At 55.1% G+C, this 19957-nt stretch overlaps 1 protein-coding gene across 8 annotated transcripts in view; it reads left to right on the forward strand.

Moving 5' to 3' along the window:
* LOC105469171 (integrin subunit beta 4) overlaps positions 1-19957 on the forward strand; it is a 38212-nt gene that overhangs the window by 10912 nt on the left and 7343 nt on the right. For all 8 annotated transcript variants that reach the window (XM_071083588.1, XM_071083587.1, XM_011719865.3 and 5 more), the window contains exons 12-29: positions 113-277; positions 467-543; positions 1479-1681; positions 4628-4731; positions 4861-4959; positions 5139-5268; positions 5898-6020; positions 6112-6218; positions 8847-8880; positions 9057-9248; positions 9536-9639; positions 9975-10033; positions 10165-10188; positions 11517-11665; positions 11756-11935; positions 12872-13020; positions 18356-18560; positions 19626-19783. In XM_071083588.1, coding sequence (XP_070939689.1) covers positions 113-277; positions 467-543; positions 1479-1681; positions 4628-4731; positions 4861-4959; positions 5139-5268; positions 5898-6020; positions 6112-6218; positions 8847-8880; positions 9057-9248; positions 9536-9639; positions 9975-10033; positions 10165-10188; positions 11517-11665; positions 11756-11935; positions 12872-13020; positions 18356-18560; positions 19626-19783 — 2262 coding nt within the window. The remainder of the gene's footprint in view (positions 1-112; positions 278-466; positions 544-1478; positions 1682-4627; positions 4732-4860; positions 4960-5138; positions 5269-5897; positions 6021-6111; positions 6219-8846; positions 8881-9056; positions 9249-9535; positions 9640-9974; positions 10034-10164; positions 10189-11516; positions 11666-11755; positions 11936-12871; positions 13021-18355; positions 18561-19625; positions 19784-19957) is intronic.

Here is a 19957-nt window from a genome sequence, read left to right on the forward strand (position 1 = left end):
CGTATCAGGGATCCAGACATCTAGGAACTTGGTGATCGAGGGCCTTCAGGCATCAGTGGCCCTCTGGTCCTTGGGGCTAGGCCTGCCTTGGCTGACCACGGGGCCCCTGCAGGGCATATACCAGGTGCAGCTGCGAGCCATCGAGCACGTGGATGGGACGCACGTGTGCCAGCTGCCGAAGGAGGACCAGAAGGGCAACATCCATCTGAAACCTTCCTTCTCTGATGGCCTCAAGATGGACGTGGGCATCATCTGTGATGTGTGCCCCTGCGAGCTGGTATGATGCAGCCCCGCTGGGCGGGAGGGGAGAGCTGAGCCAAGCACCCTGGGGGCCCGAGGAATGAAGCGGGACTCCTGTGCCCCATCTCCCTTGTGGGATGTCCTGAGGCACACAGGGCAGCAGAAGTGTCCAGTGGTCCCGGTCCTGCGCCCCCAACACACCCCACCACGGTCTTTCTCATTCCAGCAAAAAGAGGTGCGGTCAGCTCGCTGCAACTTCAATGGAGACTTCATGTGTGGACAGTGTGTGTGCAGTGAGGGCTGGTGAGTGGGGAAGAGAAGTGGGCATTGAGAACACCAGTGGCCCCTGATGGGAAGGCTGGGCTCCTGCAGGGACCTCACCCTGGGTGCACCTTGCACACCTGGCCGGGGGTGGGGCGGCAATCAAAGAAATGGCTAAGGGTGGGGCACACCCAGTTGTTGGTCAAACCCAGCTCAAAGCACTTTCAAATAGAGAGATATATGGGGCTGTCTCTAGAAAGAGATGCAAGGATTGAGACGGGGGTGGCTGCTGGGGCTGGAGTCTGGATATTGGGGAACAGGCACAGGAGGGAGACTTCCTTTTCGCTCCGTGTGTTTGGTATTCTGAGTCCTGTGTCATATTGCCTGATCAGAAGAGAGCTCATAAACACATGGCAGTAAGGACTTTAGCTTCACGACACTGGACGAGCTTGTCACCACTTGAGGCAGAGCAGTGAGGAAAGGACACTGGAAGGGATGGCATGACAGGGCACTGGGGTTTAGGTCTCAGCTCAGCCACTTCTGTCTGCATGACTAGGAGCTGCCTCAGCTTCCTCATCTGTAAAATGGGACAGCAGGCCAGGCAAGGTGGCTCACGCCTGTAATCCCAGCACTTTGGGAGGCCGAGGTGGGTGGATCACCTGAGGTCAGGAGTTCAAGACCAGCCTGGCCAACATGGTGAAACCCCATTTCTACTAAAAATACAAAAAATTAGCTGGGTTTGGTGGTGCATGCCTGTAATCCCAGCTACTTGGGAGGCTGAGGCAGAATTGCTTGAGCCCGGGAGGCAGAGGTTGCAGTGAGCTGAGATCATGCCACTGCACTCCAGCCTGGGTGAGAAGAGCAAAACTCTGTCTCGAAATAAAAAATAAATAAAATAAAATAAAATAAAATGGGACAGTAAAAGCCCCAGCTTTCCTTCTGGGCTGTTTCGGGGAAGTGACCAGTTTCTCCTTCAGGAGTGGCCAGACCTGCAACTGCTCCACCGGTTCTCTGAGTGACATTCAGCCTTGCCTGCGGGAGGGTGAGGACAAGCCATGCTCGGGCCGTGGGGAGTGCCAGTGCGGGCACTGTGTGTGCTACGGCGAAGGCCGCTACGAGGGTCAGTTCTGCGAGTATGACAACTTCCAGTGTCCCCGCACTTCTGGGTTCCTCTGCAATGGTGAGCACAACAGCTGCGGCCAATGCTGACGGGGGGGTAGGTGGTGGACAGCGAGCATGACCTTCCCGTCATGACCCGGGTTGGGAGAGCCAGGCTTGGAATCAGAATCCCCAAGTTCAGGCCCAGCCCACTCTGGATGCCCTGAGGGCTGCCCCCGAGTCCTGCCCCAACCTGGGCTTCACTTCCCTTATCTGCAACGTCCATGCCCAAGGCCACTGCTGGCCGGAATTTCCCCTGGTTTTAAGAGTCCAACTCCCCTGAGGTTCTCTCTGGCAGTTCAGTTCTATGCCCACCCCCCTTCTCCACACCCCTAGCTCATTAGAGTGGGTGCCCCCAGCTCAGTCCTCCAATGGCTGGCAGATATATGGCATTATGATCTTTCCTCTCTCCAAAGATGCTAAATTTGTGTGTGTGTGTGTGTGTGTGTGTGTGTGTGTTGTTGTTGTTTTGGGACAGAGCTTTGCTCTTGTCATCCAGACTGGAGTGCAATAGTACAATCTTGGCTCACTGCAACCTCCGCCTCCCCAGTTCAGGCAATTCTCCTGCCTCAGCCTCCCTAGTAGCTGGGACTATAGGCATGCACCACCATGCCCAGCTAATTTTGTATTTTTAGTAGAGACAGGGTTTCACCATGTTGGCCAGGCTGGTCTTGAACTCCTGGCCTCAGGTGATCTGCCCACATCAGCCTCCCAAAGTGCTGGGATTACAGGCGTGAGCCACTGCACCCAGTCCAAAGATGCTAAATTTCTAGCTGGAGGGCCTGGAGCTTCCTCTGTATTCCCATGGGTCCAGGCCATAGGCACACAGTCTGGCCAGGAACATCAGATCTAGGCAGGGTCACAGAACTCAGATACAGCGGCATGTGGAAGGATTGGTAGTTGAATGGAGGAGGATGAATGAAAATCTACTCATCAAATACTTATGAAGCCCTCACTGTATACTTTCCAAGCCCCTGCTTTTCTACTCTTTCTTCTGTTCTTGCTTTTGTTCACCTTTTATTCTCTTCAACTGTCTGTTCCTGAGTGTGCTCAGAGAAACAGAAGAGAAAACTGGGCACCACTGGAAAAAGGCAGACAAGTGGCACAGAGGGAAGTATGAGAGAAGAAGGGAGGAAGGTGCCTCTGGGGAAGGAGGCAGGGCCAGAGTACAAAGGGCTTCAGTTCTAGTTCAGAGCAGGATTTCATCCTTTGGACAAAAGGGAGTCACTGGAGGTTTTAATTTCATTTTCTAACTATTTGTATATTAACCTTGTATCTAGCCACCTTGCTAAACACACTTATGGAACCTAATAATTTATCTGTAGATTCTTCTGCATACTTTGTGACATGTTCCTGATACTTGCAAATAATGGCAATTTTATTTATTTATTTATTTTTGAGATGGAGTCTTGTTCTGTCACCCAGGCTGGAGTGCAGTGGCATGATCTCAGCTCACTGCAACCTCTGCCTCCCAGGTTCAAGCAATTCTTCTGCCTCTGCCTCCCAAGTAGCTGGGATTATAGGGGCCCGCCACCACACCCAGCTAGTTTTTTTATATTTTTTAGTAGAGACGGGGTTTCACTGTGTTAGCCAGGATGGTCTCGATCTCCTGACCTCATGATTCGCCCAAAGTGCTGGGATTACAGGCTTGATTTTTGTATTTTTAGTGGAAACAGGGTTTCACCGTGTTGGCCAGGCTGGTCTCTTTTTTTTTTTTTTTTTTGAGACGGAGTCTCGCTCTATCACCCAGGCTGGAGTGCAGTGGCCGGATCTCAGCTCACTACAAGCTCCGCCTCCCGGGTTTATGCCATTCTCCTGCCTTAGCCTCCCGAGTAGCTGGGACTACAGGCGCCCGCCACCTCACCCAGCTAGTTTTTTTATATTTTTTAGTAGAGACGGGGTTTCACTGTGTTAGCCAGGATGGTCTCGATCTCCTGACCTCATGATTCGCCCAAAGTGCTGGGATTACAGGCTTGAGCCACCATGCCCAGCTGACAGTTTTATTTCTTTTTCTCTTTTTTTTTTTTTTTTTTTTGAGACAGAATCTTGCTCTGTCACCAGGCTGGAGTGCAGTCTTGGCTCACTGCAACCTCCGCCTCCCGGGTTCAAGCGATTCTCCTGCCTCAGCCTCCTGAGTAGCCAGGACTACAGACATGCACCACCACGCCCAGCTAATTTTTGCATTTTTAGTAGAGATGAGGTTCCTCCATCTTGGCCAGGATGGTCTCAGTCTCTTGACCTTGTGATCCGCCTGCCTTAGCTTCCCAGTGCTGGGATTACAGGCGTGAGCCACCTTGCCTGGTCTTCTTTTTTTTTTTTTTTTTTTTTTTGAGATGGAGTCTCACTCTGTCGCCCAGGCTGGAGTGCAGTGGCACAATCTCCGCTCACTGCAAGCTCCGCCTCCCAGGTTCACGCACACCATTCTCCTACCTCAGCCTACCAAGTAGCTGGGACTATAGACACCCGCCACCATGCCTGGCTAATTTTTTTGTATTTTTTAGTGGAGGCGGGGCTTCACCCTGTTAGCCAGGGTGGTCTCGATCTCCTGGCCTCATGATCTGCCTGCCTCGGCCTCCCAAAGTGCTGGGATTACAGGTGTGAGCCGCCGTGCCCGGCCTTGCCTGGCCTTATTTCTCACCTTCTAAAGCTTATACATCTTATTTCTTTTTCTGACCTTATTGCATTGGCCAGGACCCATTAGAGGTTCTCAGTCAGGGGAGCAGGAGCCACATGATTGGATTTGTTTTGAGATGATTACTCTGGCTGCAGAGTGGAAGGTAGGCAGGATGGAGGCAGAATCTCCAGGGAAGGAGATTCCAGGAAAGTGAGGAAGAGATGACTTCTACCCCAGGGTAGTGGCATCCTAGCTCCCACAGTTCTGCTCCCACAGGTCCTCCTTGCCAGGTGGGCAGCCTGGACTACAGGCGCAGATGTAGCTCTCATCTCCCTTCCCTGTCCCTCTCTGCAGACCGAGGACGCTGCTCCATGGGCCAGTGTGTGTGTGAGCCTGGTTGGACAGGCCCAAGCTGTGACTGTCCCCTCAGCAATGCCACCTGCATCGACAGCAATGGGGTAGGCCTGGGCATAAGACAGTGTCTGTCAGGACAACCCACCCTCTCCAGAGAGAACCCTATGGAGAGAGGAGAGGGAACAGGCAGGGATGGGGCACAGCTGGCTCACTGGTGCCCCCTCCTACCCCAGGGCATCTGTAATGGACGTGGCCACTGTGAGTGTGGCCGCTGCCACTGCCACCAGCAGTCGCTTTACACGGACACCATCTGCGAGATCAACTACTCAGCGGTGAGGCCAGGACCTACGGGGTGTGGGCGTGGGAACCCAAGGCACAGGCGAGGGTGGGCAGGAGGGGCTAAGCCTGATGCCACAGGAGCTGGCCAAGGGCAAGAGGTTTGGGGAGCAGCGGGGATCTGGCAGAAGCCCACCCAACACAGTGCCTATCTGCCCTGCCTTTCCCCGCCAAGATCCACCCGGGCCTCTGCGAGGACCTACGCTCCTGCGTGCAGTGCCAGGCATGGGGCACCGGGGAGAAGAAGGGGCGCACGTGTGAGGAATGCAACTTCAAGGTCAAGATGGTGGACGAGCTTAAGAGAGGTAGGGGCAGGGGCTGAGGGTTGGAGGTGCTGAGAGCCTAGGCAGGGGGCATCCAACGGGGCAAGGATGTCATCACCTGGACAGGGGTTTGCAGTCTGGGCTAAGGCCACACAGTCCGGACAGGAACTCCAGAGCTGGGAGGGACCACAGAACCCAGATAGAGGACACTGAGTCCCAGAAAAGGGTAAAAGCCTGAGCAGGAGGCACAGAACCCAGGCGATGGGACACAGTCTGGCCCAGGAAGGTACCAAGAGTCATGGTGGGGGGCACCTGACTTGGGCAGGGGCATGCACACAGCAGGGGTACATGGTCACGCTTTGGAGACACGCAGCCTCCCCTCCTCGAGGTCAGATATGTTTTCTGGACACTGAGCTTCTGGGTGACGTCCAGGTCAGGGAAGTGGGGGGGGTCGGTTTCTAGACTCTGATGCTCCTGATCAGGGGAGCCCCTGCCCCCACCCGTCCCTGTGCCAGGTGAGAGCACGGCTTTGCAAGGACTTCCACTCTTCCCCAGGAGGCCCTGCTGTGGGTGAGGCAGGTCCCAGCGTAGGGGCCCCCTCACCAGACCCTGGGGTCCTCTGGGGCGGAGGGGTGTGACTGGGGTGCCCTGCTGACTGGCTGTGGGTACAGCCGAGGAGGTGGTGGTGCGCTGCTCCTTCCGGGACGAGGACGATGACTGCACCTACAGCTACACCATGGAAGGCGACGGCGCCCCTGGGCCCAACAGCACCGTCCTGGTGCACAAGAAGAAGGGTGAGCTGGTGGGGCCGGCTGCAGGGAGGGGCATGTTGTCAGAGCTTGGCGGGGAGGACAGACACCACCTCCCGCTGCCTCTTCTCTCCAGACTGCCCTCCCAGCTCCTTCTGGTGGCTCATCCCCCTGCTCCTCCTCCTCCTGCCGCTCCTGGCCCTGCTGCTGCTGCTCTGCTGGAAGTACTGCGCCTGCTGCAAGGTAAGAGCCCGGGCCCCTCCCAGGGCCTCATCTCCCCAGGGTCCCCACCCAACAGGGCCCCCACCCTCCACCAGGGTCCCCAGCCCCCGCCTGGGTCCGCATCTCCCCAGGATCCCCACCCCAAGAGGGCCCCCACCCTCCACCAGGGTCCCCAACCCCCTCCTGGGTCTCCACCTCCCCAGAGTCCCCACCCCAACAGGGGCCCCATGCTCCACCACAGTCCCCACTTCCCCAGGGTCCCCAACCCCATCCTGGGTCCCCACCTCACCAGGATCCGCAACCCCATCCTGGGTCCCCACCTCACCAGGGTCCCCTCCCTGACAGGGTCCCCACCCTCCATCAGGGTCCCCAACCCCCCTCAGGGTCCCTGGCCTCCCTGTGGTTCCCCCAACAGCCTACCACCATCCCCACTCCTGCAGCTTTCTAGCCAGAGCCTTCAGCCCGTGGAGCCCAGCTGTCTGGATTCTGGTCCCAGCTGTGTGACCTTGGGCAAATTACTTAATCTCTCCATGCCTCAGTTCCCTCGTCTGTAAAATGAAGGTCATAGAATTGACCTCAGAAAATGGAGCTGAAGCTTAAATTAGTGAAGTTCAGAAGGGACTGACCTGTAGCATGTACCATCGCCCCCGCCCTGCTTGGAAAGACCCACACCAACCCCATCCAGCTTCCCAAGTGACAGTCATGATGGTGACGCCTATGAGCTCCTAGCCCGAGTCATCCTGGAGCCCCAGCCCCCAGCTCAGCCCTTGCCAGCGTCCGCTCTCTGCTTAGCTCAGCGTTCTTCTTTGTGCTGTCGCCACAGCATGTCCATGTGACTCCATTTCTCCGCCCCCATCACCCCATGAGGCCAGTGGGGTAAGGTCACTATGCCCTATGACAGATGGAGAAATTGGGGCTGAGAGGCAGGTGATAAATGCACAGTCCTCAGAAGGGGCTGAGGCAAGCTGAGCCCACATCTTCCCCAGCTCTAGCGCCTGCCCAGGACCCCCACTCCATCAGTCATCAATGGGCAGATCCCTGAGAGCACCTGTTCTGGGGTCAGCCACGTGCGAAGGGCCTGGGAGCCACAACAGGGAAGGGAGGGCCCTGCCCGCCAGGAGCTGGTGGTCCTTGGGGAGAACAGATAAGAGAGAGGAGGCCGGGCGCGGTGGCTCAAGCCTGTAATCCCAGCACTTTGGGAGGCCGAGGCGGGCGGATCACAAGGTCAGGAGATCGAGACCACAGTGAAACCCCGTCTCTACTAAAAATACAAAAAATTAGCCGGGCGCGGTGGCGGGCGCCTGTAGTCCCAGCTACTCAGGAGGCTGAGGCAGGAGAATGGCGGGAACCCGGGAGGCGGAGCTTGCAGTGAGCCGAGATCGCGCCACTGCACTCCAGCCTGGGCAACAGCGTGAGACTCCGTCTCAAAAAAAAAAAAAAAAAAAAAAAGAGAGAGAGGAAAGTGTGGAGGATGGCATGGCCGAGTGGGGACTGTAGGCAGCAGACCACACTCCGTAGTAACCACCAGTATTGTGGGATATTAGTGTGCATTACATAGGAAAGGAGTTATGTGATCAAATAGGTTTGAGCCAGGCACAGTTGCGCATGCCTGTAGTCCCAGCTACTTGGAAAGCTGAGGTAGGAGGATCGCTTGAGTCTGGGAGTTTGAGGCTATGATTATGCCACTGCACTCCAGCCTGGGTGACACAGTGAGACTCTGTCTCAAAAAGAAAAAAAAAAAAAGATTTAAGAAACAAGTTTCTTAAACCTGTAGCATGGGGTTTGAGAAACAAGTTTCTTAAACTTATTTAAGTTACAGTGGCTCACACCTGTAATCCCAGCACTTTGGGAGGCCAAGGTGGGTGGATCACTTGAGGTCAGGAGTTCAAGACCAGCCTGGCCAACATGGTGAAACCCCATCTCTACCAAAAATACAAAAATTAGCCGGGCATGGTGGCGTGTGCCTGTAATCCCAGCTACTTGGGAGGCTGAAGCAGGAGAATCACTTGAACCCAGGAGGCGGAGGTTGCAGTGAGCCAAGACCGCGTCACTACACTCCAGCCTGGCAACAAAGTGAGACTCTGTCTCAAAAAAAAAAAAAAAAAGAAATACAAAATTAGCTGGGCATGGAGGCGGGCGCCTGTAATCCCAGTTACTGGGGGTGCTGAGTCAGAAGAATTGCTTGAACCTGGGAGGCAGAGGTTGCAGTAAGCCAAGATCGCATCACTGCATTCCAGACTGGGCAACAGAGTGAGACATCGTCTCAAAAAAAAAAAAAAAAAGAAAAGAAACAAGTTTCTTCTCTGCAGGACTTCTCAGAGGCTTTGATATAGTCCTGTGCCTAATGAACCTGCAGGAGGGGCATGGGGAATGAATTCAGTGCTTCCCAAGTGAATCTGACCACAGAACCTTTACAGGGCACCTGGCAGGATGAGGGTTCCACAGCACAAACTTTGGGAGCCCTCTGCCCCCATCCCCCTCTATGCCCTTGTGTGCCATGCTTACACCCTGCCAACACCTGGATATTCTGGTGTCTGGGGAGGCACTGTCACCCCTCTGGACCATTGGCATGGGGCAGGGTGGCTGGAAGGGCTTACCTGGGCCAGGGCAGTTGTCTCAGGCCTCACCCTCACCCACCTTGTCTCCTAGGCCTGCCTGGCACTTCTCCCTTGCTGCAACCGAGGTATGGGCCTGGCATCGCAGGGGCAGCATGGGCTCTGACTGCTCTCTTTCTCTGAGCTGGGATGGAGGGAAGCTGAACCTGGAACGGCAGAGGCTGGAGGCTGTGGGGTCCCATCTGATGAGGTTGGGCTGTGCGGGTCTGGGGAGGGGTGCCGTGCTGAGGACCCCATCCTGCAGGTCACATGGTGGGCTTTAAGGAAGACCACTACATGCTGCGGGAGAACCTGATGGCCTCAGACCACCTGGACACGCCCATGCTGCGCAGCGGGAACCTCAAGGGCCGTGATGTGGTCCGCTGGAAGGTCACCAACAACGTGCAGCGGCCTGGCTTTGCCACTCATGCCGCCAGCATCAACCCCACAGAACTGGGTGAGGGCAGGGCTGGGCGCCACAGCTCTGGGCAGTGCTCTTCGGGCCCTCTGTTCCAGATCTGGGATCACAGCACGCCTCTTCTCTGGGTGTGGGGTGCAGGGACAGGGCTCAGTCAACCTTTTGCCCTATCCTGATGGTGCTATGAACCTCATGCCTCAGTGTGCGTGGCCTAGTGGCCGGGCATCCCCGGATCCTAGCATGGTTGCTGGAGGGATGCTCTGTGGTGCCCGTCATGCAGGGAGCTGACCACATCCATCTCACCCCCTCCCACCGCCTTTCCCTAGTGCCCTACGGGCTGTCCTTGCGCCTGGCCCGCCTTTGCACCGAGAACCTGCTAAAGCCTGACACTCGGGAGTGTGCCCAGCTGCGCCAGGAGGTGGAGGAGAACGTAAGGACCCAGGAGCTAGGCCTGGCCAGAGATGTGGGTATGAGGGTGGGTGGGGTGGGCAGGGCAGAGCGAACACAGTCGTGGCACCAAGATTCGTTCACTAGGGGAGAGGGGCCTCTCTGGATCTGTGCCTGGCAGGGCCATCCTGGTATCTGTTTCCAGAGGGCAGGAGGCCAGAGCCTGGGCCCAGGATGCGGCCCCAGGGGGCATCAGCCAACCTCAGGCCCCAGCCAACCCTGAGGGCCTCTGGGTACAGAGGCTGCCTGGGTCCTCAGCCTGAGGGCTTACCATGGGGTGGCCTAGGCCCAGCCTCACACCCCTCCCTTGCCTGGCAGCTGAACGAAGTCTACAGGCAGATCTCCGGTGTACACAAGCTCCAGCAGACCAAGTTCCGGTGAGTCCTAGGGTGCCCGGGTTGGGTGGGGGAGCCACTCCTACCGCCGACTCCAGGAGCTGAAGCCTCCAGGCAGATCAGGCCTCCACTTCATGGCTCTCTGGCTCACAGCACCCTCTTTGTCCCCACAGGCAGCAGCCCAATGCTGGGAAAAAGTGAGTAGAAGACTGGTGGGTGAGACAGCCCCCACTTCCTGCCCACCTGTCCCCAGCCCAGCCATCTGCCTCGTCCGTCCCTGCTCCATCTCCATCCCATAGGAAGGGAGGGCCAGATGTGTCCGTCGGGTTTGGACCTTCATTCGTTCCTTTGACCATTTCTTCAACAAATGCTAACGTGAAGTGCTTGCTATGAAGTGGCCCCTGGACTAGAGCAGGCAAAAGCAAATCAACCCAGTCCCTGCCCTCATACAGGTGACCATCCAGCCCCCCACCCAGTACTAGCGATAGCAGGTACCCATCTCCATCCGCTCCAAGGTCCAAGACCTGGATCCTGGGTGCACCTCTGGAGGCCAGGCAGGTTACACACCTTTTTCCCCAGGTCCTACTCCGAGTCCTGGCCCTTCACGGGGAGAGACAGGGAGTGAGGAGGGGGTCTCAATGCAGGGACAGCAGAGCTAGAATCGCAGCACACGGCCATCAGTAAGAACCATTAGCTGGGTGTGTGCCTTACACCTGTAATCCCAGCATTTTGGGAGGCTGAGGCGGGTGGATCACCTCAGGTCAGGAGTTCAAGACCAGCCAGGCCAACATGGTGGATACACCATCTCTACTAAAAATACAAAAATTAGCTGGGCGTGGTGGCGGGCGCCTGTAATCCCAGCTACTCGGGAGGCTGAGGCAGGAGAATCGCTTGAACCTGGGAGGCAGAGGTTGCAGTGAGCTGAGATTACACCACTGCACTCCAGCCTGGGCGACAGAGCGAGACTATCTCGGGAAAAAAAAAAAAAAAAAAAAGAATGGCTGACCAGCATTTCTGATCCTGCTACCGCCGAGCATGGTCCTAAGGGCTTTTCGTGTGTGGTTATCTTGTGGTTATCTTATCCAACCCGCTCATCAAGCCTGTGAGGTAGATATCACTGCTGTTCCCATTTTGCCGATGAGGAAGCTGAGGCTCAAAAGGGTTAAGTGACTTGCCCAAGGTTATCCAGCTATCAAGAACTAGAGCCAGGGCTGGGGCTGCAGCAGCCTGGCTTGAGCACTCACACCCTTAGCATCTTTGCAGTCCAGCCCTTGATGAGGTGGGCAGAGAAGCCCATTTCACAGAGGAGGATGCTGAGGACAAGGAGGTGCCATGGCTGGGCTGAGGCTGCAGGGTAAAGGGCATAGGGCTGGCATGGGCCTGGAGCACTGCCTGCCTCTGAAGACCCTGCACTTCTTGCTGTCTTACATCCTGGCCCCTGAAGGGGAGAGGACAGGCAGGAGGGACAGGGCAGCAGGTGCCAGCCTGACCCCTCCCCTGCCTGAACCCTCCACCCTCAACCCAGGCAAGACCACACCATTGTGGACACAGTGCTGATGGCGCCCCGCTCGGCCAAGCCGGCCCTGCTGAAGCTTACAGAGAAGCAGGTGGAACAGAGGGCCTTTCATGACCTCAAAGTGGCCCCCGGCTACTACACCCTCACTGCAGACCAGGGTAGGAGGGCGGGTCCCCTGTGCCACTGCCTCACATCTCCTGCCCATGTGGCCCCGTGACCCACCTCTGACCACCTCCCAACCCACCCAGACGCCCGGGGCATGGTGGAGTTCCAGGAGGGTGTGGAGCTGGTGGACGTACGGGTGCCCCTCTTTATCCGGCCTGAGGACGACGAGGAGAAGCAGCTGCTGGTGGAGGCCATCGATGTACCTGCGGGCACTGCCACCCTTGGCCGCCGCCTGGTAAACATCACCATCATCAAGGAGCAAGGTGGGTCAGGGTGGGGAGAGTGAGGGAGGCAGACGGGGGCTCAGGGGCACTGGTTCCTCCTGCGTAAGTGGAATTGCGACCTGGCAACGCTAGTCACTTAACCTCTGCAAGCCTTGGTTTCTCCATCTGTAAAATGGGTAAGAGCTCTTTTATGGAATACGGGGCTGTTCACCTCGCCAAAGTGCCTGGTGGTGAGCGCTCAGTAAATGGAAGCTTCTGTTGCATCCTCATAAGGGCCAGCCCCTTGCTCCTCTCTATCTAGAGGAGGGGTTGGCCAAGGCATGGCACCGTGGACATCTGACCCCTCCTGCCACCTGTGCCGGAAGCCACGGGCCTCAGGCCTGTTCCTGCTCTGCTCCAGCCCTAGGGCTGAGGGCTCCGTCTCTGGTCCTGCCTGTGCCTGGCCTCCCTCCTCTGCCTGGCCCTTCCAGGATGTCTGCTGGACACTTTGTTCCAGACCCACTTTTTTTTGTTTCTTGAGATGGAGTCTCGCTCTGCCACCCAGGCTGGAGTGCAATGGCGCCATCTCGGCTCACTGCAACAGCTGCCTCCCAGGTTGAAGTGATTCTCCTGCCTCAGCCTCCCGAGTAGCTGGGATTACAGGCGCTGGCCACCATGCCCGGCTAATTTTTCTATCTTTAGTAGACATGGGGTTTCGCCATGCTGGCCAGACTGGTCTCTAACTCCTGACCTCAGGTTATCCACCTGCCTCGGCCTCCTAAAGTGCTGGGATTACAGGCGCAAGCCACTGCACCCAGTCCCTCACATTTTTCTGGAAGGATTTTCCGTTTCGCTCCTGTGCTTTTCCCAGAGGGCAGTGCATGGAGGGAAACAAGTGGACTCATGGATTCTGGGCTGGGCTGGGCCGGGCTGCAGGAGAGCAGAAGGTGGGAAGGGACTGGGCCTAGCTCTGACCAGTGCTCGGGCTCCTTGCAGCCAGAGATGTGGTGTCCTTTGAGCAGCCTGAGTACTCGGTCAGCCGTGGGGACCAGGTGGCTCGCATCCCTGTCATCCGGCGCGTCCTGGACGGCGGGAAGTCTCAGGTCTCCTACCGCACGCAGGATGGCACTGCACAGGGCAACCGGGTGAGGCTCCGCCATGGGGTCGAGGGTGCAGCCTGGGGGGCTGCGTGGGCACTGCATTGGGTTCCCAGGACAAAGCAGTACATGGCAGCTGCTTGAGTCCCTGGATGCTGGCCATGCCCCTGGCTGGCCTCCCAAGGATATGTTCACCTGCTCCTGCCACCCTGTGGTAGGGGAGTCTCACCTGCCCAGGGTGCCAGTGACACCCTGGGTGAGGCTCCATTGCTGCCAGGGACTCAGGCCTAGAGGGCTCTTTCCTTCATGGACCAGGGACCTGCCCAGACCATTCCTGTCCCCTCCTGCAACCCAGGATCCACAGGGCAGCCAAACCTCTTGGAGATAAACTCCCACTATATGCCCCAGTCCTGGGGGCTTTGGGCTTCTTGAGCTGGGATCAAAGACCCCGTGTCCCCGGGCCAGACTCCTCAAGGGCTGTAACGATTTGCCCTCCCCTGGGCCAAGCAGCAGGAGCAACCATTCAAGGCAGGGAGTGCCGTGGCTGGGCCAGCATCACCTTCATTGCTGAGCCCCAGTGCTGGGGTACAGCCAAATCCAGGTGCACACAGGCTGGACTGGGTTTTAGGCTTCATAGTTTTGTTTCTTTTGTTTGTTTCGTGTGGGGTTTTTTGCTGCTTATTTTTTTGGGGAGTCAGGGTCTTGTTATGTTGCCCAGGCTGGTCTTGAACTCCTGACCTCAAGTGATCGACCCACCTCGGCCTCCCAAAGTGCTGGGATTACAGGAGTGAGCCACCATGCCTGGCCTAGTTTTTGTATCTTTAGTAGAGATGGAGTTTTGCCATGTTGGGCAGGCTGGTCTTAAACTCCTGATCTCAAGTGATCCGCCACCTCGGCTTCCCAAAGTGCAGGGATTACAGGTGTGAGCCAGTGCACCTGGCTTTTCTAGTTTTTAAATGTTGGCAACAAATCCATAATTAAAAACAAAGGCCAGGCATGGTGGCTCACACCTGTAATCCCAGCACTTTGGGAGGCTAAGGTGGGAGAATCACTTGAACCCAGGTGTTCGCGACCCTGTCTACACATATAATGTAAACATGAGCTGGGCACAGTAGTGCATACTTGTGGACCCAGCCACTTGGGAGGCTGAGGCAGGAGGATCACTTGAGGCCAGGAGGTTTAGGCTGCAGTGAGCCATGTTCATGCTACTGCACTTCAGCCTGGGCAACAGAGTAAGACCCTCTTTAAAAAAAAAATTAATTAAAAAAAAAAATCAAACAAAAAAACAAAGAAACAAAACCTGGTTCAGTGCAGTAGCTCATGCACGTAATCCCAACGCTGTGGGAGACCACAGTGGGAGGATCCCTTGAGCCCAGGATTTGGAGGCCAGCTTGGGCAACATAATGAGACCCTGTCTCTACTGAAAAAAAAAAAAAGGCCAGGCGAGGTGGCGTCTGCCGGTAATCTTAGTATTGTGGGAGGCCAAGGCAGGTGGATCTCCTGAGGTCACGAGTTCGAGACCAGCCTGGCCAACATGGTGAAAACATTTCTCTACTAAAAATACAAAAATTAGCTGGGCATGGTGACACATGCCTCTAATCTCAGCTACCCGGGAGGCCGAGGCAGGAGAATTGCTGGAAACCAGGAGGTGGTGGCTGCAGTGAACTGAGATCACGCCACTGCACTCCAGCCTGAGCGACAGAGCGAGACTCCATCTCAAAAAAAGAAAAAAAAAAATTATCTCAAAAGTAATAAAGTCTCACCTCCCTGGGCCCAGAGGCCCGTTTGGCAAACATAGGGGAGCGTGTAGTCAGCAGGCCCAGGCTGCCTGGCCACATCCTATTTTTATTTACTTCTTTTTATTGATAGGAACTGTTCTCATTATTTTTCCAATGTCCCCCATAAAAATTCCAAAGAAGAATTTTTTTTTTTTAAGAGACAAGGTCTCCCTCTAGCCCAGGGTGGAGTACAGTGGCATAGTCCTAGCTCTCTACAATCTTAAACTCCTGGACTCAAGCAATCCTTCAACCTCAGCCTCCCAAGTAGCTGGGACTACAGATGTCCACCACCACACTGGCTAATTTTGTTTTTTTTTTTTTCTTTGAGACAGAGTCTCGCTCTGTTGCCCAGGCTGGCACGATCTCAGCTCACTGCAACCTCCACCTCCAGGGTTCAAGTGATTCTCCTGCCTCAGGCTCCCAAGTAACTGGGACTACAGGTGCGCACCACCATGCCCAGCTAATTTTCATATTTTTAGTAGAGATGGGGTTTCACCATGTTGGTCAGGCTGGTCTCAAACTCCTGACCTCGTGATCCACCCACCTCGGTCTCCCAAAGTGCTGGGATTACAGCGTGAGCCCCCGCACCCGGCCATTTTGTGTTTTTTTTTTTTTTTTTTTTTGAGGCGGAGTCTCGCTCTGTCGCCCAGGCTGGAGTGCAGTGGCGCGATCTCGGCTCACTGCAAGCTCCGCCTCCCGGGTTCCCGCCATTCTCCTGCCTCAGCCTCCCGAGTAGCTGGGACTACAGGCGCCGCCACCACGCCCGGCTAATTTTTTTTGTATTTTTAGTGGAGACGGGGTTTCATTGTGTTAGCCAGGATGGTCTCGATCTCCTGACCTCGTGATCCGCCCGCCTCGGCCTCCCAAAGTGCTGGGATTACAGGCTTGAGCCACCGCGCCCGGCCATTTTGTGTTTTTAGTAGAGATAGGTTTTCGCCATGTTGCCCAGGCTGCTCTCGAACTCCTGGGATAACATGATCCTTTTGCCTTGCCTTCTGGCTATCCTGTTACACTTGTATAAAGATGCTTTGAGGCTGGGTGCAGTGGCTCATGCCTGTAATCCCAGCACTTTGGGAGGCCAGGGTGGGAGGATCGCTTGAGATCAGGAGGTTGAGACCAGCCTGGCCAACATGGCAAAACCCTGTCTGTACCGAATATACAGAAAATGATCTGGGTGTGGTGGTGTGCACCTGTGGTCCCAGCTACTTGGGAGGCTGAGGTGGAGCCCAGTAGGTGGAGGTTGCAGTGAGCCGAGATAGTGCCACTGCACTCCAGCCTGGGTGACAGAGTAAGACACCTGTCTCAAAAAAAAAAAAAAAAAAAAAAAGGCTTTGATATTTATTTTTAAAAACATTTTAATTTCTCATCTTTTTATTTTTGAAAAACTTCAAACATACAGAAAAATGGAAGGAACAATAAAACTAGCACCCATTTACCCTTTACATAGATTCACCAATTGCTAATATTTGCTTTCTCTCTCTTTCTATATAGATAGCAACACAGAAATAGAGATACAGATGTGGACATCTGTATCTTCACATTGATTATACTAGTACCTAAAATTAGTCCATATTCCGGCTGGGCATCACCAGTGACTCACACCTTAATCCCAGTACTTTGGGAAGCCGAGGCAGGTGGATCACCTCAGGTCAGGAGTTTGACACCAGTCTGACCAACATGGAGAAACCTCGTCTCTATGAAAAATACAAAAATTAGCCGGGCATGGTGGCGGATGCCTACAATCCCAGCTACTAGCTAGGCTGAGGCAGGAGAATCATTTGAACCCAGTGGGTGGAGGTTGCACTGAGCTGAGATTGCACCACTTCACTCCAGTCTGGGCAAAAGAGCAAAACTCTATTCCAAAAAATATATATAAAATAAAATAAAATTGGTCCATATTCCGATGTCCCCTTGTTTGGATGTCCCAATAATGTCCTTTATAGCTTTTTTCCTCCCAATGCAGGAACCAATCAAGGATTCGGCATTGAATTTTTTCACGGGTCCTGACTCCTTTTATCTAGAAAAGCTTCCTGGCTTTGTCTTCCGTGGCACTGACTTTTATTAAGACAAGGTCTTGCTCTGTTGCCCAGGCTGGAGTGCAATGCCTTACTGCAACCTCCACCTCCCGGGTTCAAGCATTTCTCCTGCCTTAGCCTTCCAAGTACCTGCGATTACAGGCACCTGCCACCATGCTGGGCTAATGACACTGACACTGACATTTTTGAAATATCTATGTAGGTTGCTTGCAGGCAGCTCCCTGGTTTTTTTTGTTGTTGTTGTTTTGTTTTGTTTTTGTTTTTGTTTTACAACTATGGGCCTCACTTTCTGAGTTGGGTGGCATGAGGTTGCCTCCCCAGCCATGGCCCTGGCTGCTGAGCCTGGAATTGAAATCTTGCCCTAAGGCCGGGCGTGGTGGCTCAAGCCTGTAATCCCATCACTTTGGGAGGCCGAGACGGGCGGATCACGAGGTCAGGAGATCGAGACCATCCTGGTTAACACGGTGAAACCCCGTCTCTACTAAAAAATACAAAAAACTAGCCGGCCGAGGTGGCGGACGCCTGTAGTCCCAGCTACTCGGCAGGCGGAGGCAGGAGAATGGCGTGAACCCGGGAGGCGGAGCTTGCAGTGAGCTGAGATCCGGCCACTGCACTCCAGCCTGGGCAACAGCGTGAAACTCCGTCTCAAAAAAAAAAAAAAAAGAAAAAGAAATCTTGCCCTGAAGTGCCACCTAGTGGTCTTCTATGTGAAGGATTTTCTTTTTTTTCCTCCCAGTTCTTTTATTCTGGAAAGCTCAGGCAAGCTCCACTGCATTGAAAGGAAGCTGGGTGGCTCACGTCTGTAATCCCAGCCCTTTGGGAGGCCAAGGTGGGTGGATCGCTTGAGGCCGGGAGTTCAAGAGCAGCCTAGGCAACATAGGGTAACCGTGCCTCTACAAAAAAAGAAAAAATTAGCTAGGCGTGGTGCACACCTGTAGTCCCACTACTTAGGAGGCTGAGGGAAAGGATGGGCTGAGCCCAGGAGGTCAAGGCTTCAGTGAGCCGTGATTGTGCCCCTGCACTCCAGCCTGGGTGACAAGAGTGAGACCCTATCTCAAAAAAAAAAAAAAAAAAAAAACCACAAAAACATGGCTGGACATGGTGGCTCACGTCTGTAATCCCAGCATTTTGGGAGGCCAAGTCGGGAGGATCACTTGAAGTCAGGAGTTCGAGACCAGCCTGGCCAACATGGTGAAACCCCATCTCTACTAAAAAGACAAAAATTAGCTGGGCGTGGTGGCAGGTGTAATCCCAACTATTCGGGAAACTGAGGTGTGAGAATCATTTGAACCCGGAAGGTGGAGGTTGCAGTGAACCGAGATCACGCCACTGCACTCCAGCCTAGGCGAAAGAGTGAGATTACACCTCAAAAAAAAAAAAAAAAAAAAAAAAAAAACCCACAAAAACCTGAAGCTGATATAAGTACTCCACCCAGCAAGCAGGGATGATCTCTGCGGTGTCCATGAGGTTGGGAGGGAGCATGTGGCCGTGACTCTTGCCTCAGCCCCCGGCCGTGACTCTTGCCTCAGCCCCCGGCCACGACCCTGACCCTGACCCCTCCACTCCCAGGACTACATCCCTGTGGAGGGTGAGCTGCTGTTCCAGCCTGGAGAGGCCTGGAAAGAGCTGCAGGTGAAGCTCCTGGAGCTGGAAGAGGTCGACTCCCTTCTGCGGGGCCGCCAGATCCGCCGTTTCCACGTACAGCTCAGCAACCCTAAGTTTGGGGCCCACCTGGGCCAGCCCCACTCCACCACCATCATCATCAGGGACCCAGGTAGGCAGAGCCTGGGGGTTGGCTTAAGCAGGGGGAGAGGGAAGACTGGGGGTCTCTCAACTAGGTCTGCCAGATTTAGCAAATCCAAACACAGGACTCCTGGGTAAATCTGAATTTCAGATAACAACATACACGTTGGTAGGGTAAGTATGTTCCATGCAATATTTGGAACGTACTTATCCTATTTTTGCAAAATGGGCTGGGTGTACTGGCTCATGCCTGTAATCCCAGCACTTTGGGAGGCTGCAGTGGGAGGATCACTTGAGCCCAGGAGTTCTAGACCAGCCTGGGCAACATAGTGAGACCTTGTCTCTACAAAAAATAAACAAATTAGCTTGGCGTAGTGGTGTGCACCTAGAGTCCCAGCCACTCCGGAGACTGAGGTGGGAGGATCACTTGAGCCCAGGGGGTCTGGGCCGCAGCAAGCTGTGATCACACCACTGCACAGCGCCTGGGCCATGGAATGAGACCCTGCCCCTCAACAACAAAATAAAAGGCTGTTGTTTATCTGAAATTCAAATGTAACTAGGCATCTGCATTTTATCCGGCAACCCGACAGCCAGAGAGGCTGAGGTCATGTTGTCACCACGCAATAGGAATTCTCCCATCAGACCCTGGCCCTTTGGCTTCAGCCTCAGTTCCAACTAACATGCAGGTGCTTCTGGAAGAGGTGGGCCAGTTAGTTCCTCTCAGCCCTCAGCCTCCCCACTGGGAGAAGGCCTGCCAGGAAGATGAGAGAGGAGTGAGATACTCAGGGTATGGTGTGGAGATGGGGCGGGGAGCAAATGTTCTCATGTGGAATGTTCCCTGAGCTGCCAAGGGAGAAAGGGGCAGACCAACTCCCTCCTCCTTCTGTTCCTCCAGTGACTCTCCTGGGTCCTCCGCCAAGCTTGGCAGGATGCTCTATGTGGCAGCAATGGGGCACCAGGTGTCCAGAGACGCGGGTGGGCAGGTCTGAGTTGAATGCGCTGGGCAGAGCGCCCTGGGTGTTTAAGTGGGTCTCTGTCGCCCCCTGGTGGCGAAGCAGGATCTGAATGGTTGCCCTGCCCCGGCTTGACCCATTAGATGAGCTGGACCGGAGCCTCACGAGTCAGATGGTGTCATCACAGCCACCCTCTCACGGTGACCTGGGCGCCCCGCAGAACCCCAACGCTAAGGCCGCTGGGTCCAGGAAGATCCATTTCAACTGGCTGCCCCCTTCTGGCAAGCCAATGGGGTACAGGGTAAGGCGGGGGGCTGAGGGCCACAGCAGGTGGATGGGCGGTCTGGTACCAGCCCTCACGGAAGAGGTGGGCCGTTTGAGGCCAGGGCCCGCTGAGAGAGAGCAGACAATGGAACCTAGCACAGGTGGTCAGAGGGAAACCCGGTCTGTGCTGGGGAAGAGGGAAGACCCATTC

This window comes from Macaca nemestrina, chromosome 17, assembly GCF_043159975.1.
Source record: "Macaca nemestrina isolate mMacNem1 chromosome 17, mMacNem.hap1, whole genome shotgun sequence".
NCBI lineage: Eukaryota > Metazoa > Chordata > Mammalia > Primates > Cercopithecidae > Macaca > Macaca nemestrina.